Source organism: Balaenoptera ricei, chromosome 11, assembly GCF_028023285.1.
Source record: "Balaenoptera ricei isolate mBalRic1 chromosome 11, mBalRic1.hap2, whole genome shotgun sequence".
NCBI classification, from domain to species: domain Eukaryota; kingdom Metazoa; phylum Chordata; class Mammalia; order Artiodactyla; family Balaenopteridae; genus Balaenoptera; species Balaenoptera ricei.
Genome location: NC_082649.1, coordinates 79,640,172 through 79,652,833, shown reverse-complemented (window position 1 = coordinate 79,652,833; position 12,662 = coordinate 79,640,172). Strand labels below are relative to the sequence as shown.

Genomic DNA, 12,662 nt, shown 5'->3' with positions numbered 1-12,662 from the left:
TTATGACTGTGTTGGGTCTTAGTTTCTGTATGAGGGCTTTCTCTAGTTGTGGCAAGTGGGGACCACTCTTCATCGCGTTGCGCGGGCCTCTCACCATCGCGGCCTCTCTTGTTGCGGAGCACAGGCTCCAGACGCGCAGGCTCAGTAATTGTGGCTCACGGGCCCAGTTGCTCCGTGGCATGTGGGATCTTCCCAGACCAGGGCTCGAACCCGTGTCCCCTGCATTGGCAGGCGGATTCTCAACCACTGCGCCACCAGGGAAGCCCCAATTCTCTCTTTTATATATGGTAGTCAACACATTTTTATTGAGCCCCTGCTATATACCAGGCAGTGGAGATAGTGAGGAGAGAAAGAGAAGTTCTTATTCCTCATAGAGCCTACATTCTAGACATAAGGCTGGTGATAGATGATAAAATTCAACTAATAAAATAAAATCATTTTACTGATGATAATGGTACTAAGTAGCATGTTGACATACCAAACTGCCTCAACTCTCAAAAAAAAAAAAGAAAGAAAGAAAAAATCCAGATCTCTAAGATCACCTGGGTTAGGGAAGTGGAGAAGGAAGCAAAATAGTATCATGATCCTTGCAGCAGAAATTTCACAAGCCAGACACTGAAGTAAATGTTGCCGGTCCCTTGAAAGAGTGGTGTGCTCTGCAGTTTGTAGGCAAAGACAGAGAAATCAGCTCCAAGTTCTTGTGAAGTCAAACAGGCAGGGGTGGAGTCAGCTTGTGCAGAGAATAAATTGTTTGCTTGGTTGGTTTTTGTCTTTTTTTTTAAGAGACCACAGGGAGAAAGGAGAGCTCAGGCAGTCACTAATGCAGTGGTATCTGTTCAGACTTCTTTTTTCTTCCATCTTTGCGTCTTACCCACCAGATTTCTGTTTGCAAAAAGGGCCTAATCCACTTTTTTTTTTCCTGTCCGTGCATTGATTTAATAGTAACAAACCCTGAGGTCCTCGTGGTCTGCACCTGGGTTGCTTTTTCCCCTAATGAAGCAAGAGAAGTGGTTTAAGCCCCCGCCGTGCTCCCTATCAAAGCTACACAGTGATTAACTCAGGTCCCCTTATTAGGACCAGGCAGAAGAAAATCCCTTAGTCATCAGCATTGTGAAAATCCTGGAATGGTGAGTGTTCAATGAAAAGATTACCTTTGGGCACCTGAAAAATAATGGAGGAGCTCAATAGAGTAACCATTAAGGCTGTCTACATACGCTAAGTCAGGTGGAGGGTCGAGGTAATTAGCTGGGACATTCAAAGCCAGAGAAACTGTGTTGGACCTTCTGCCCTGACTGAGTCGGTGCAGATAATTATTCAAATCTCTCAGACATTTTTCCTGGAGAAGCCATTTTAGGTTGTGTCTACACACACAAAGAAACAAGACTTAAATATGACTGGTTTGATAGGGTTTTTTTTTAACTGAATAATAGGCAGCTTAAGGGATGGGAGGTTCAAAGCTATAACTTATTAGCTGTGTGACTTTAAGCCAAATTGCTTCCTTTCTGTTAGCCTCAGTTTTGTCAACTGTAAAATGGGACTATTAATAGGACCTTTTTCCAGAGGCCGTTGTGAGGATTAAATATAACATATGCAATCTTCCTAACTCATCTCCTGGCAAGTCGGAAGCACTCAAGAAATGTAACTTACAGTTATGAATTGTTGGATGGACATGACTTATTCTGGGTGTTTAGAGAGACTGTGCATTAAGACATCATCCAAGGAAGGGACTAGAAATCAAGGAGCGATTGCCTTTACCTACAATCCCTAATTCAGTGCCTTGGACCTAAGACTTGGTCTTTGCTGCAGGCCTATGAAAATGTGCACAGGTTGCTCACTGACAGCTGATCTTCCCACCTTCACCCTTGGTCTCCATCAGACTCTCGAAGTTTGTGTCTCTTTTTCGAACCTGCCTTCCCAGAACTGGCTCTGTCTGGTCGAGGGGTGGGGGTGGGATGTTCATGGATACTGCTAGAGAAGGGACATTCTTTGTCCCACCAGAGGGGATGGTGAGAAAGCAGGGAGACTCAGGAAGTGAAGTCTGGCTGAAGTTACAGTTCTTGTGTCTCCCGTGAGGGCAATTGAGTCCCTGCAGAAAAAGGATGCCAGACCAGGTGTCTGGGGCAAATGCCTCTCCCGCAGCCTTCTCTCCTATGCCCCGGGACATTTGGCTTTGCACCAGAGAGCAGTAGGGATGTGTGATTGAATATACAGAGCACCCTGGCTTGGGGAAATGCCCTCACTCATGCCTAGGCTTGGGCAGCCTGAGGAAGGGGGCAGAGGTCTTTGCTTCTGCCTCAATGTTCTGGAGAGAAGTCCAGTGCATAAGGTGTTCATGGAATTGGCAGGAAGTTTGCCAGACTGAAAACCAGCTCAGATACCTACTAGTAACCTGAGGAGATTCCAGCATCCTTTTCATGGCAAGAAATTGCCCGTGGGCTAGAGGTGAGCAGTGATACTGTCCCCATGACCACCAGGATAAGGAGCAGATGCTTTATCTACACCAGTAAGCCAATATTGCTGGTTAGAAGAGGCACATTTAGTAGTTTTTACCATGTCCCCAGCTCTGTTCTGTACCCTTGGATGGATTACCTCATTCAGTCCTCTCCATATTCCTTTGAGAAACATTATAATTGTCCCATTTGCAGAGGAGGCTCAGAAGTTAATTAACTTGGTCAAAGTCACCAAGCTAGAAAATGGCAAAGCCCGACTTCTAACCCTGCCCATCCTCAGCCCATCCTTTTAGCCACTTCACCAAGAAGATTTTTTTTAAAGTTAAAAAAGAAATGAAAATTACACACAAACACACACACTTTTGACCACCCTTGATGGGAAAAAATGCGTAATGACAAAATTTTGTAACATAGGTTGTGCTTTTTAAGAAATTTGTATTTTATTCATCAAAACAACATGTATATGTAATGGGAAATAGTCTTGTGTAGATTACAAGGTCTGTTGTTTATTTGATCTAGACACAGTGTCTGGTGTGCGCTTGGACTTTCTGACCCTTGGCAATAATTCCAAACCCCTAGTGGGTTGGGAGGATTTGGTCCTTCCTCTCTACTTAGAGTATAGCTGGCCAAAAATATAGTCAGTCCTCTGGATACTTCAAAGAAACATGATGCTTAAAAAGGTAGCACTGTTGACATTAGGCAGGAGAGGGTTCTAGGGACCAGAGTTCTGATCCTGGTTCTGTCAGTTTATTCACTCTGCTATATCCCAACATGTATACTGTAAAAAAACAAAACAAAACAAAACAAAACAAAAATAGAACTGATGACAGCTTTCTACCTCTTAAGGAGATGAGCAACAGAGAACAGGAAGCAGCCTTAGAGGTCACCTCATAGGGAAAGTCTCACATCGGAGCAGCATTCTACATACCTCCTGCTTGAGCTCTTCTAGCAAGGAGTTCTTCTTCTTTTTTTTTTTTTTTTTAATTAATTTATTTATTTTTGGCTGTGTTGGGTCCTCGCTGCTGGGCGCAGGCCCTCTCTAGTTGAGGCGAGCAGGGGCCACTCTTCATTGCGGTGTGCGGGCCTCTCATTGCGGTGGCTTCCCTTGTTGTGAGCACGGGCTCCAGGCGCGTGGGCCTCAGCAGTTGTGGCACGCGGGCTCAGGAGTTGTGGCTCGCGGGCTCCAGAGTGCAGGCCCGGCAGTTGTGGCACACGGGCTCAGTTGCTCCGTGGCATGTGGGATCTTCCCGGACCAGGGCTCGAACCCGTGTCCCCTGCATTGGCAGGCGGACTCTCAACCACTGCACCACCAGGGAAGCCCCAGCAAGGAGTTCTTGATCACCAGAGATAACCAGTGCCTGGCTGGACTGAGATAGCTGTTCGCACCTTCTTCTGGGGCCCCATCATGTTACTCATTCATCCTGATTCTATGCTCTAGAACCACCGTGACCAAGTTCAACCCTTCAACATTGAAGGTCCTTGATTAACTATGTGAAAGTTTTCATTTCGTTTGCCGTTAGCCCTTCCTTTTCCAGGCAAGATGCCTTCTCCTTTACTTTTCTTGTAGAAGACACTTCCAGACTGCCCTGTATCCTCAACATCTTTCTTCAAGTTCAATGGCCAGAACCAAAAAATGATACAATCCTAATAGGACCACAGTTTACTCTGAGCTGTTTTTTCCTGTTATTGTGGAATGGGAGAAAGATCAATAAGGCTAAGTGCAAGTCAGCAGTTACCAGATTTTAAAAAAGACCAACAAACTGAAGGCTAGTGCATGTAGGAGAGGGGATGGTTTTCGTCATGACATAGAGCTTGCCTTATCTTCCCAAACTGCTTTGAAAGGAATAGACTTTGGCTGGTGTCATTTTCTGGGTTGAAACTGCATGTTGGTGGTAAGAGTGGGTGTGTTTAAAGGTTGATCATTTCAGCTGTAGCAAAACTCCTACCAACTGCCAAGCACTAAGTCTACAGAGGGAAGGAGGCAATTTGTAGCTGAGAAGAATTGTTTTGTCAGCACCTGCCCTGACCACTGTTGCTTAAATTCCTCATACTTTCTACCACTGGTGAAAAGATCAGGAGTTCAAAAGGAAAAAGTGGGGCTCAGGAGACCCTCATGTGAGTCCAGGCTTCTCTGTCTTCTGGCTCAGATCATGATGAAATAAATTCGTAAATTCTGTGGGTTTTAGTGTTCTCAATAGTGAATAGATAAACAATTAATAGCCACCCTTTTGCAGGGTGGCTTAGAGAAGAAACAGTACGTGAAAGTGCTTTGCAAAGTGAAAAACATCATACAAATGTTATGTATTAATGTACATAGAGGAGATTTGAAAGGAAAGCCACCTTCTTGCTCAAACTAAATTCTAGAACAGGAATAAAGAGGAAAGATTTCGGGTTGAGAATCATTTAGTAAAATGTTATTTAGGCGAATTCTGGAAAGCTTTCCTCATACCCCCCTTAATGGCCCGGAGTGGTTTCCTTCACTCACCAAGCTTTGCAAGCATCCAGCTTTACAGGCAACCCTGTTGGCCTTCAGACTAACTCAGGCAGTGGCTTCTCGATCTGGTCTGTTTATTCCTCAGCCATCCTGAAGCCAGCACTGGTCACTAGCTTTTTCTCCTTCCTTCTACAAATTTTCCCTGAGTGCCCTTTCTAAGCCGGGTAACAAGTGAGTCACTTGGGGAGACAGCTAGGGGCAAGACATGACAGTCTGTGGGAGACAGACATGGCACCAAAATTACTGAATTGCGATTGCAGTCAGTGCTGCAAAGGGAAAAAATGTAGGGTTCTGAGAGAATCTGGAACAGGAGACTCTAGGAATCATCTTGGGTGCTGGCGATGATTCCAGGAGATAGAATGCATTGCCCTCTCAGTAATTAACTAATTGATGTGTGTTCCGCCCTTTAAAGTTTATGAAACACTTTCCCGTACATTTTGTCACTTGATCAGGCTCTCAGCCCTACAAAGTACACAGTGGTATCACCTTGTTCTAGAAATCGAGAAACCCAGGCAAAGAGACTCGAAGTGATGATCCCAAGGTCAACTAGTTCTATCACTTACAGAACTTTTGACTCTAAATCCTGGACTCTTTCCACCCCACCCATTGGCTCACTGACTTCTTTCTTGAGATTTGACATTTTGAAAAGTGGCTTTGAGAAAATAGCAACAGGGAAAAACACTCCCCTGGATACTTTCCTGGGAGACATGGGGGTAGAGGTAGTGACTCCCAATATTGGTCTCAGCCAGGTGGCAAGAGGCAGCCCACCTGAGATGTGAAAAGACATCCTAGGTGCTTGGTGTGTATCGCAGTCTTGGTACTTGCCAACAAAACTGAAAACGCTCCTCTGATCCCAAATGTAGCCCCTTGGTCTTACCTGTGCTAAGTGGAACGTGTGTGACCCGAGTCAAAATGAAACGCACAGAATATCAGACATCCTCCTCAGGTTTTATTCCTCAAACCCAGCTGTTCATTGACTTCTCACAGGACCCAGAGCCCCGCCAGATCTGCTTGTGAATCCATCCTCTCAGCCCCCATTTATTCTGTGCTTGCTGTGTCCCAGGACTCTGTGTGTGTATTCACCCTTGTATCGACCCGCTGCAACAGTTACCTAATGGTATCTGCATTTTGCAGATGAGGTAACTGAGGCTCAGAGAGATGAAGTCACTTGCCCAGGGTCACACAGCTTGTAAGTCGTAGAGCTTGGATTTGAACCCAGATCTAACTCCAAATTCCATGCTCTCAAACACTGTACGTACTCCACCACACTCCCTCCACCAGAACTGAAAATAAATGTCATACCCTCTTCCTGCACTTCCCTTCTGGGGTTTTTAGTATTTAAAACCAGGAGACATAACAACAGCCTTGGGACAGTTTTGAAAGGCTCTGGTACCCTTCCAACCCCCGCCCACAGACACCCATCTCCCTCTGGGTTAAGAGTGCCCACCCGCTACATCCCCTTCTCTTTAAGAGAGTTACTGGAAATCTTTGAGAACTCAAAGATTCAATTAGGACAAACCTGTAGCCAGATTATACAAAGACCCCAAGGTACAAGAAGTGACAGTGGACTTAACTGCTTTTCTAGACTGGTGAGCCCTCCACTCAACGGTCTGGGTTTAGCTACAGTCATTTTTCTCCCTTTTAAAGGGAGGGAGGAAAATGCAGATCTCCCATACCAGCTACAGAATCTCAGTAAAAATTTTGCTGTCTTTTTCTCTTTCCTTCTCCCTCCCTCCCTCTTTCTCCTCTCCCTCTCTCTCTTTCTCTCCAAAGCAGTGGGTCTGGCTTACAGGGTAAAAAAATTAGCAAACAGATTTTATTTTTTTAGTACCTTTCTGTGTTTCCTGGTCAGCTCCGTCTGCCAGCATATTGTTTTAACTCTGATGGTGATACAGCATTGAGCTGTGAACAATTAAACATAAACACCACCCTCACTTCCATCCTCTTCTTTCCTCCTTAGGTGAAGGCAGCTTCCAAATATGTGGATGTACCTGTGAGTATTTGAAAAATGTTTTTGTGGGGTGTTCTGGCTTTCGTGAGAATTTCGATGGTGCCCTTGTCATTAGTTGCCACTAAACTGTATAGTCCTGACTAGAATCACCAGAAGAAAGGAAGCCAGGAATATTTCACAGTAAAATTGTTTTGAGATGGGAAGAGGGTAGGAAACTGTAGTTTCCTTCAACAGGAAAAAGAGATCCTATTTTGAGGGTAAACGCAGTTCACTTTCATTTCCATTTTCATGGGTTTCTCTGGTATACTTCATTCTGTTATCATCCAGCTCCCTTCCCCTCCTGCGTGCACACCTTGGGAGCAGGGCCTTAGCTAGAAATTTGCACAAGGGTGCCAGTATTTTTTTTGAAACAAATAAATTCGGAATTTGTTCATTTTGGGGTCAATTCTGCAATTGTTTTAAGGGAACCTTACAAAACTGCTTATAATTAGTGCAGACCTCGTTAATGAAGAGCACTCTCCAAGTTCACAGATAAAGCACTCAAAGTTGCCCAGAATTTACATTTAAATTGAGGTTAAGTTCTACACATGAATGCCAGAGTGTGGGATTACCTGTGATAAATCAGGATACATTTATGGACAGACTTTGCCCTGCCTATTAGCAAAATAGAATTGGAGAGATTTAAATATATTCCAATGAAGGAGAAAAGAAAATGATTCTGTTTCTCCATTTCTAACAAAAGAGGTGTGAGTCTATTATAAAATATTAAATTTAGAGAGCTTATCTCAACAGCCACCAACGGTCTTGTACTGAGGGTTTCTCATTCTGAACGTGATTAAGTACTCTCCTTGTTCAAATACTTATTTGTTAAAATTTGTTTTTTTTCTAAAAGGATTTATATTAACATTTAAATTCATTTCCCCAGGAAGCTAAGTGTGTAATGGTTTATTGGCTTATTTCTCAAAGGATGGCAAAATGGAAAATTGGAGTGAGTTTAGCATTAGCATATATTTTGTTTGTTTAATGAAAGAATGTACAATCAATAATTATGCTTTGACTTTATATAATACCTCTCATTGGGGGACCTCCGACTCCTTCATGTAGATAGTCCTTATAATAGAGAAGAGAAAAAGGTCACATACCTGGAGCAAGGAGAGAAGTTAAGTAATTTATTTTCCCAAGCCCCAAAGTAGAAACTTTCAGTTCACAGGGAGCAAACTACTCAAATTCTCTGAGCTGGTTCTCCATCCTTAAAATAAAGAGAATAATAGCCACCTCACAGACTTGCTGTGCAGATGAAATGGCCCATGTATGGGATGCTCATCTCTGTGCCTGGCACTCACTAGATATTTCAGCAGCAGGAGCAAGGCCCTTGGGTTGAGGGAGGGGCGAGCGAGTGCTTTGCTCTATTGCACGGGGTTGGAGGGGGGTGTGAATTTGCTGACATCCACCCTGGCCTGCACTGGGCTTCAACAGTAATAGAAATGGAAATTCTAGTCCTCAACCCGAAGATCTGGTAGCTGAAGTCTGTTTTCTGTTATACCTCAAAGCAGAGGGGAGATCTCACCAGTGAGATATAAACAGGCGATGGGTAGGCAAAACCCAAATACTTGGGGGAAAAAAATGATCTGGCTGAAATTATTGAGGAGGTCAAATTATTTGGGGTAGGTCAAAAAGTCAAATATTGGCAGTGTTCATTAGTTCAACCTACTTCCTGCCAGCCAGGCTCAAATTTATTGTAAAGATGAGGAAAAAATGGACTCTACGTCAACGTGAAAGGGAACAAAAGTCAATGAGCCAAGTTTCGTCCCTCCAGGGAGGCAGAAGAAAATGATGCAGCATGTCCCAAAATGGGGTACATTTCCCACCGATGATATACAATACCGTAGAAACAGAAACTGCAACCAGGCCTTACAAAGCAGCCACTGTGTGCCAGGTGCTGTTCAAAGCACTTTACATTTAATCTTCACAACAATCCCACTTTAAGATGAGGATACTGTGGCACAGAGAGGTTGACTTGCTCAGGATCCCACAGGTGGTAAGGAGCAGAGCTGAGACTTAAACCATGCTCCTAAACACTACCTCATTTGCAAGATGATTTCCTTTAGTGCACAGAGAAACATCTCTATTTGGATAACTGAGAAATTATTTTAGTGAGTATTAGAAAAAATACGATCGGCACATTAAATGTGCTCTTTCACCATGATTTCACCACTTAGTACAGCTTGGGACAAAGCTAAACTTTAAAATTAAGTTCGTTAAAGTATTTTTGTAACAGACAATATTATAGTAAGTTTTAACAAATAAACAATTTTCTAGAAAATAATAGTACAAAATACACAGGTACTATCTGTACATTGTTCACATAGAGTAAATAGTCATCATTTACGTCTCAGAACAACCCTATGAAGGGAGTAATATGATCTTCCTGTGTCAACAGCTGAGGAAACTGAGGCGCAGGGAAGTTAAGTGGCTGTCAAGGTCACCTGTCGAGTAAATGGGAGTGTGAAGATTCACGTGCTCGCAGTCTGATATATAGAGCCTGCTAGCACTGGCTCCCAAAAGTCAATTGTGTGCGTTTCTTTCCAACTCTGCCTTCAGTGAGGGCACTTTGGTAGCTCAGACTCAGCCATGGAGGGAGTATTTACACCACGGAAACTGGCAAGCGCTACAGATCAAGGTTTGCTGTTTTGTTTCATTGTTTTTGTTTTGAAGAGTCAGTTGACCAGCTTCACCAGCGAATATCACCTATTAAATCAGTGGTCCCCAAACCAGAATGTGTAGAGGTGATACTTGGCAAGGGTTTTTTGGTTTGTTTTTGTGGGGTTTTTTTAATAGAGATTCCCAGCCCCTTGCCTCCAGAGATTCTGATTCAGTCGTTCTGGAGTGAAGCCTGGAAATCTCTTTCTAGAATAGCTCTCCACCTGATTCTGATAGATGGTGCAAGTTTGGGAACCAGTGATTCTCGATCTTGGTGTTGTATGTTGGAAACATCTGGGGAGGTTTTACGAGGAGTAGCCTGAGGTTGCTTGCCAACTTAAAGCAGAATCTCAGGGTATGGGGTCTAGACATCAGTTTTGTTTGTTTTGTTTGGTTCTTGTTTTTTAGGCATCAGGTTTTTTCTTTAAAGCTTCCCATATCCTTCTCATTTGCAGCCAGGTTTAAGAACCATTGGATAAAATCATCTTTCAAGTTTCTTCTAGCTCTGAAGACTGAGTTGACCTCTGTTGCCCTGTGAGGGTTTTGGCACACGGTTTATTGGTTTAGTTCCTTGTGGGGACTAGTATTTAGTTGCCTTAGAGGTTTGTCTCTTAATTATCTACACTAAGAGAGAGAAGCGCTGTTACCAGGTCATTCAAAACATTGCATAATCCCCAAAGCATATCTCTTTGTCTTAGATGGAGTATTCGACCCTTCAGTTCGGAGCAGATTTGCATTCCTAATTAGGGCTTGCTTAGGATGCCGAAAATTTGAATTTGTTTTCCTCAAGCTCAGCAATATCCTGGGAGGAGCAAGCTACAATTCAAATGTCCTGTTTCTTCCAAGCCACCAAGTGGCTTCTTCCCAAACTATGTCTTCCACACATGGATGGAGTTAACTATACAGACATTTATATAGTCGTTGTTTGTTTAATTATTTTCTAACATCTACATCCTATGCCATCAGTCCAAGCCGCACTTAAAATAAACAATGTAATTGTGAGATATTAAACACCGTCATCTAAAGTCTTTCCCATGGTGACTAGATAGCCATGTGGTATAAAGCTTCATTTACCTAATAGCATCAGTTGTTTAGTCAAAGAATATTTTCCATCTACAACTACAAGTTAGCTTTTTGGTTGGTGGACAGTTTTTATTTTAACCATTTTGGTTGAAAACCTGCTTAGAATACATTGCACAGCCTTCCCTGCGTTTTTCAGTAGGAAACTGACAGTACTTGAACATTTTCCCTATGATCAAGGATCACCATTGTGACTGTGTCTTTCCCCAGTGGCCCCGCTCCCCTGAGGACCTCTCAAAGTATAGGGGCCTCTGCCCTTCATAGCCCTAGACCTCAGGGGATGCTGAATATATGTGTCTGGTGCTCCAGTTTGGCAGCCTTCTCCCTCAAGCTCAGGGTATCTCGGAAAGTGATAGCTTTAATCAACACACCTGTTTCAAATAAGTCCCCTCATCCCCCTTCCTGGTCCCGCAGAGGATGGAAAACAGACTTGTTAGAACTGGACGTAAAGCTGGTTAAAATGGAAAACGGTTGTGAGTGGGGAACCAGAGGACTCTGAGAAAACACATTTCCATGCAGAGACTTTGTCATTTTTATTTTGACGTTGGTTTCTCTGAAGCCCCTTTTTTCTTCTTGGTTCCAAAGTAGGTTCCAAAGGTAGGTAAGGTCATGAAGTGATAAATCTTGTCACTTACCCAAGTGACATTCTTTCTTGGGGGGAAAGAATCATAGTGGCTCATGTTTGTATAGCAATTTATGACCTTTGAGGCATTTTAACTTCCATTATTTTAGCTGATGATCACAACAATCCTTGAAGGTAAGTAGGGGAACTATTATTAATCCCATTTTACAGATGGTATAACCAAGGCCCAGAGAAATTGAAATGATTTTCACAAGCTCCAGTGTGTGGGGGATCCAATAGAAATCCATGTAGTGTGACTGAGGAGTCTAAAAAAGGAGGTGGGACAGGGGCTTATTCATTCATGATTTTGTTCATTCTGCAAGTATTTACTGAGCACCTACTATGTGCCAGTCCTCATTTATATGCTGAGGACACAATAGAAAATAGAGCAAATAAAGTCCCTATATTCATGGAGCTTATGTGCTAGTGGGAGAAGACAACAAACAAATAAATATATAATACAGTGTCAGATATTGGTGAGTGCTATGAAGAAAAATAAAAGAGTCAAAAGATAGAGACTCATGGAGTTTAACTACCTGGGTGAGCTGAACCGCACTGATTTTTTTTTTTCAAGGTTTTTAAAACATAAATGAAATGTCCCTTTGAGGACAGTAATTTAGTGAAAAGAGAAGGAGTGGTGAAAATAACCATTATTGTAGATCACTGTTGTGGTTACAAAATAAGTCTGCTGAATTTGGCTTTGAATCTTAGCTCTAAGATGGCTGCATGTGTCCAGGAAAGGGTTATATCTGCCACAAGCATCACCAGGGAAGAAATGGAAACAATAATAATGTTTCTCAAGTGCCCCAGGTAGGGGTCCCCATCCCCACTGAGAACGCCCTGTGATGTCTGGCTGCCAAAGGGAGAGGAGGAGAGAGGTGCCAGTTTAGAACTGATAGCTATCACTTGCATCTCATTGGAGAACCTCTGTTGTTTCGTATCATAAAACTGCAACAATTATAGGACCATCACACAACCTGCTCAATCCATTTGCTGAAAATTGCTTGAAAGTGTAACAGTTGACTACTGTGGCTTTGAGTTGTCCTCATTGTTTTTCAAATTAATACCTTGTCATTGTTTCAGCAGGTGTTAAGAAATGTTACTAGCATCCCAGGGGCCAAGCATTGGCCCTTTGCTTGATAATTGTTTGCTTTGTATCAGGAAAAAAAAAAAAAAAAATACAGTCCTACTGTTTCCAAACCTTCCTCATTTTCACCCTGGAAATTACACAGAAGTGTTAACTAACTTCAATTTGCAGTGCCTGACAGTCACGTCTTGTAGAGAAATGATACTTTGTGATCTAAGGTAAACCACAGTAATGAAAACTAATCTTTTTAGTTATTAGCAAACATACATACCCACTGT

At 42.9% G+C, this 12,662-nt stretch overlaps 1 protein-coding gene across 8 annotated transcripts in view; it reads left to right on the top strand.

The window, feature by feature from the left end:
- CADPS (calcium dependent secretion activator) overlaps positions 1-12,662 on the top strand; it is a 474,621-nt gene that overhangs the window by 421,763 nt on the left and 40,196 nt on the right. For all 8 annotated transcript variants that reach the window (XM_059937688.1, XM_059937691.1, XM_059937689.1 and 5 more), the window contains one exon: positions 6,905-6,937. In XM_059937688.1, the coding sequence (XP_059793671.1) occupies positions 6,905-6,937 (33 nt within the window). The remainder of the gene's footprint in view (positions 1-6,904; positions 6,938-12,662) is intronic.